The sequence below is a fragment of the Theobroma cacao genome, chromosome 4 (assembly GCF_053813885.1).
Source record: "Theobroma cacao isolate CCN51 chromosome 4, ASM5381388v1, whole genome shotgun sequence".
Taxonomy (NCBI): Eukaryota; Viridiplantae; Streptophyta; class Magnoliopsida; order Malvales; family Malvaceae; genus Theobroma; species Theobroma cacao.
Window position 1 is genome coordinate 23,453,942 of NC_142642.1, and position 6,228 is coordinate 23,460,169.

Consider the following 6,228-nt stretch of genomic DNA (forward strand, 5'->3'; position numbering starts at 1 on the left):
ATTTTTTTTTTGTTTTAGAAACAAAACTTGTCAGCACAAGTAAAAATCCTACCTTTGAAAAGGTCTTATTCAGTCACTGTGTGGATTACTGTTAGAGGCCAAACACTTGGGTGGCTGAAGATTTGACAAATCCTAAAGGTGAAGAAGCAAAGATTTTGATTTAATTGGCTCTTGATTACGATATCTAGAGAAAGGTATGCAACTATTAAACTTATGAGTGTTCATAATTAATTTGAAAGTTACATGAAAAACACAAACATTGATCTTGTAAGATTCGACTGTTTCTTTGATTAAATACTAGTTTATTTTTTTTGCGTTATATTATTTTAATTTATTGATTATTTTCATGTTTGAGCATGAGGTCGAATCCAACACTTAGTCAGTTTGTATTGGCTAACACTTTTTAAAGATGCTGATAATTTTGTTTTGCATTGTGATACGTGTCAACGAGTGGGAAACATTTTAAGACAACATGAGATGCCATTCAACAACATTTTGGAGATATAAATATTTAATGTGCAGGGGATTGACTTCATGGGGCCTTTCATGTCTTTACTCAACAACTCCTACATTCTAGTGGCGGTTGACTATGTGTTAAAGTGGGTGGAACAACATTACCAACTAATGATGCTAAGGTCGTGTTGAAGTTTTTACGAAAGAAACTTTTCATGAGATTCAGCACACCAAAAGCTATAGTGAGTGATGAAGGAAGCCATTTTTGCAACAAGTATTTCACCGCTCTACTTGCATAGTATGGAATGACTCATAAGGTGGAAACTACCTATCACCCCTAGACAAGTGGACAAGTCAAAGCTTCAAATTAAGAGATTAATAGGATTTTAGAAAAAGTTGTGCCTTCATCGAGAAAAGACTATGCCAAAAGACTTGATGATGCATTCTTGGCGTATAGGACTACATACAAGACACTAATTGGTATGTCTCTATATCATCTAGTCTTTGGCAAAGCATGCCATCTTTCGATTGAGCTGGAGCATAAAGCTTTTTGGGAAATAAAGAAATTAAATTTCAACTTGGAAACGGTTGCTGAGAAGCGTTTGCTTCAACTTAATGAGATGGATGAGATCAAATTAGATGACTACGAAAATGCCAAGATATATAAAGAGAAAACGAAGAAATGGCATGACAGAAAAATTATTGAGTGTCATTTTGAGCCAAGTCAATATGTGTTGCTATTGAATCCTTTATTGAAGCTATTTCCTGGTAAATTAAAGTCAAAGTGGTCAAGATCGTTTCTTGTTTCAAGAATGTTTACAGATGGTGTTGTGGAACTTGTAAGTGGTATGACTAATGAGTCATTTAAGGTGAATGGGCAGCAACTAAAGCATTATTGGGGAGGTGACATTGATCATCAACGCTCTACCATTAGTCTTTTTGACCCAAGATGAACTACAGAGAGAGTCTAGCTAAAGACAATAAAGAAAGTGTTGCTTGGGAGGCAACCCAAGTATTCTTCATTTAATTTAGTTTAGTTATTTTCTTGTGGATTTTTAGTTTAAATTTTAATTTTGATTTCGAATTTTTTTTTTATGTTTGTCTTCTTTTTGTAGGGTTGTTTATGTTTTTTTTTAAAAAAGAACAATAGAATAATGCTCAGCGTTGCAGTCCTTAATAGGTAGAGCCACGACACTAAAACCTAAATCGGACCACTGATTGGTAGAATGTTGAAAGCCGTGATGTTGGTTTGAGGCCCAACCCTCCCCACTTTAATTCATTTCTTTTTAGCCTTAAATTCTGTGAAACCTCGCCCTTCATAGACGTGTGACGGAGGTAGACACGATGATGCAGATTAGGGATAATTCTATCATTTTCTTAGTGAGCTCCTAAAAGTGGGTTTTTTTAATATTATTAAGGTCTAAGTAGGCATAAGGAATAAATGAATAATGTATATAATAATGAAATAAACGAAGAAAATAGAAATAATAATAATTTCCACAATAGAGGTAAAATGGTCATTTTGAACCTCGAATCTAAATTTTTAAGTTTTTGTGAACTCAAGTAACCCTAGTCTATTATGGACCTTTTCTCAATATCAAAAGAGTAAAACGTTGAGCCAAAAGGAAGAATAAGGCAAAGTCAACTATGCAATGGCATTTTTGTAAATAAGTGGAACTTTAGTCAACTCTAGGATAAATATCTCATTTGTTCCAGCACTTTCTCCTCACTTCCAGCAGCTTCTTCTTCTTCTTCCCATCCTTCTTCCTCACTAAATGTTTTCCATCTTCCATGGAAGCCATCCTTTGGAACCTCTATAACTTTCTCAAAGTAATTTCAATTCTCATGTTTTGGTACATTTTTTCGTAGGATTATTTGTGCTTTTTCACTTCTACACCTCAAGAACCCTCAAAAGTCTTTTCTCAATACTTTCTCTCATTAATTGGATGTTTGAGAGAGAGAGAGAGAGAGAGAGAGAGGCTTTCCAAATATGTCACAACCCGAAACTCCCATCGAGCCCGTAACAACCGCCGCGATGTCCTGATAGACATTCATTACCAGGAATGCCAATCGAAACCTCGCAAGACTTAAAATCAGTTTTCTCGCTTCCCCTGTGAGTATTAGTTACTAAAATCATGTTTTAAAGTGATATGAACCAATTTCAATTCAAAAACAGTCAAAGAGAAATTTCAACTATACAAGGGAATTTTGGTCATTTTTCTCAAAAATTTCGAAACCAGCTAAAATGTAGTATATGAGAGAAATTTACTCATTTCATAACTGAAAATAAGTTTAGATATCTAAAACATTCATTTAAAGTGAAATTATAGCTAATGGAATAAAATAAAAATAGTGAATAAAAAATTCTAATTTTTCATAAAACAATTTTTATATAACGCTACGTAAATAATTTTTACAACGTAAAAGCAAAATAAATTCCTACATACAATAGCACACGTAGCCAGGTATTCAAAACATTTAACAATGACATGTGGGCCCCTGAATGACTAAAAGTAATGAAGGTTGTGTGAACCTACAGTTTTTGAGGATGCAAGTCCAATTGTAGTGCTCAATGAAATGAGCTATCTACTGACTATCCTGAGTCTGAAATGGGTGGAAAGGAGGGTGGTGAGATTATATAATCCCAGTGAGTAAACAAATATCATCTAAATATCTAAAGTTGAGTAAATGGAGACAGATAAAATAGATTGCATCAAAATGATTCACAGCATTTCGAACTCATTTTAATAAGATAAAATAGATTCATTTCACCCAAATAAACAACGAGGCTTATGATTTCCTGAAAAGCTTGGCTCGTGCCAAAATCATTCTCATACTCAGTTGTCAGGGATACCTTGGCCTGGAGCTATTCCAACCGAATCCCCCAAGGCTATTAAAAAGTCATGTACGCATAAATCATGTTTTTATTTTGAAAACATAGCCGTTCCTTGGCGTTTGCTGAGTTCACCCTCACGTGGTGGTTCAGCGTGAAATGAACTCTAAAGTTTTACCTCAGGAGTTACCCTATGTGCCTCTCTGACCGAGGTAAGAATATACTCGAATTTCGTGCCCTTCTAATAAGTTGGTCCACAGAACCCGCCACTGCAGTGACCAATCTATAACCCACCAATTCAATAAAAATTCAACAGCATGACATGGCAATATTATCATTATCCAGCCTATTAAGGCAAACAACAGTTTATACATTTTCAACACAAATACCCATCCAGCCATTCATGCCCACATTATCATAAGCCATTCAATTCAAAACATAATTTACAATACAGCAAGTAGTCTCCAATTACTCCATTTTCAAAACCATCATTCAATTTCAAGACAATTTTATAAAATCATTTCATTTAATCACATTTCGCTTATAAAACAACAAGATTTACCATTTAAACTCATTATCCATAAAATCACAAAAACGAATTAAAATTCACTTCAAATAATCAAGATGATGATAAGGTTACTCACTGTAATGGGAATCGAATTTGGGATACTCTGATTCTTGATCCTTGGATACTACCTCTTTACTCTTGCCAGAATGCTCACCACCTAGACATAATGCACAATAAGCAATTTGCTACACTTGTGCTAAACCGTTGTAAAACCAATTCAGGCTCTATACTAATGTATGAAATGAGATTTGAAATACTTGGGTAACAATCTAAATACGGTGTTCAATATAAATTCAATTATGTACTTAAATAAAATGGTATTGGCCTAATTCAATCTATCACCCGATTAATTGGCCAATAGATCCAATTCAACTCCAAACAATTCCATTTCTCTCCCAATACTCTAAATCATTAAACACAATTTAAATAACTTGAAATGTGGCAAAATCATCCTCACATTTTCTCTTGAAAAATTCGGCCATGGTGAGTGCACTAACAATATAATTTTTCATGCTTGATTCTCACACCATAAATCATTCATTCCTAATCAAATCACTTGAAATTCAATCAAATTCATCATCAATATTCCACATGGAATATTCGGCCAATGAAGGTGATGTAAGAACATGAATTTTTCTTGCTTGCTTTTCATGCTACACATCACCAAACAATTAAAAACACTAGAATAACATGTTTTCTAACTAAATTCATCATCAAAGTCTCTCTCCTAAGGTTTGATCAGCACACTATCCTTCATGATATCTTGTGATTCAACCATGGAAAATGCAAAATAATGCATAGGAAAGGTAGATCACAAGTTAGAATTAAGAAATTTTACCTTTAATGGCTTGATTCCTTGAAAATCAATAATTTCCCTTTGAATTTTTCTCCCTAGGGTTTTTGTTCTTCCTTTTTTCTCTTTTTCTCTCTTTGGCCAACCAAGATAAATGAGTTGGGAGGGTTATGGGCTGATTTTTAAAGCCAAATAATAAAATAATCCAAGCTTGACACTTGTCACCATGTTAGTGGTCCATGTTTAAAAACTTAATAATTAAGCTTTCTTCCACCACCACATAAAACCCTTCAATTATCCATGATATAAAATGCTAATGGCTAAAATCCATAGGCATGACAAGTGTTGGGTGGTGTAAAATTACAATTTTGCCCCTGAGGTGGCAAAATGACTATTTTACCCTTATCCTCGAAAAAACGTCAAAATTAAAATTCTTCACTTCTCAAACTCAAATTATACTCCAAATGATCAATCTTAGTCAAAAATTTCATCTGACACTCACATCTTAACCTTGGGTGGCAAAATGACCATTTTACCCCTAGTCATGAAAATTCTAATTTGACTCCAAATCGGTCCTTGAACTCCAAATCACCATTTTAAGTCATTTTGGGGTTTTAAAATTCTCAATTTCATCTTAAAATCTCTATTTGGACTAGTTCGAGGCTTAATTCAACTTAATTGTACCATTTGGTACATTACCGTCTTTTAATGATTTTGAGGTACCCAAGTAAGCAAACATGCATTCTTATATAGGAATAGTATAATAAACATATTGTAAAGCCGGGCTTGACAAAATAGCTTGAGGAAAACTCTTGAAAAGGAATTCAACTACAAATTCATCAAGGTGAGTATTGAGTTAAGGTTGATTTTTAGGTTGTTGATGATGGTCCATAATTAAATTGTAGATTGTTTTATTTCTAAAGGTTGTTTATTTATTTCTAGTGTGACTAGAGAAGTGTGAATAAATAGCCAATCAAATGGTAATTGGAAGCTAGTTAGGAAAATAACTTTTGGAAAAATATTCTTTAGGAAAATAACTAATCAAATGGTAAATAGTGTGAATAACTAGCAAAACTTGATTTGGGAAAATAGCTTTTGGAAAAAGATTCATGTCAATTGAGTTGGTGTGATGCTATTGTATGTGATAGGTTCCAACGAGATCCCACATCTCCACTTGGAGAATTAGTGGCAGTCGGAGTCGATTAAAGAATCAATAAAGACAAGTGAGTGAACTTGCATCTAAATTGTTTTAGGAAATGCATATGTGTTTGAATGAATCATTTGAAAATTTTATTTGTTTTTGCTTTAAAATGTACAGGGAGAACAAGCCCTTGATGAAATGCTCTTATATTATGAAATGTATAATGTGATTAGTTGATGTGTTCTTACATTATGTTAATGTGTATGTTATGAATTGAATGGTACTATTGTGTGATAATTATAACCGTGCATGTGCGGTGTGAGAGTGCACATGACGGTGCCGGTAGTGTGTGGTGTGGGAGAGCATATGATGCTGATGATGATATTGTAATGTGCGATGTGGGAGTGCACATGATGACCTAGCTATGTGCGGTGTGGGAG

At 34.0% G+C, this 6,228-nt stretch overlaps 1 protein-coding gene across 1 annotated transcript; it reads left to right on the forward strand.

Annotated features, from left to right (window-relative positions):
- Positions 1-935: 935 nt before the first annotated feature.
- LOC148763182 (uncharacterized) lies at positions 936-1,406 on the forward strand. The gene has a single exon (XM_088805751.1). It carries the CDS (start codon positions 936-938, stop codon positions 1,404-1,406), a length of 471 nt encoding a protein of 156 aa, XP_088661877.1.
- Positions 1,407-6,228: the final 4,822 nt, after the last annotated feature.

Bases quoted from the DNA above. Each gene is read 5' to 3' on its own strand.
- LOC148763182 (XM_088805751.1), top strand. From the start codon at position 936: ATGTCTCTATATCATCTAGTCTTTGGCAAAGCATGCCATCTTTCGATT.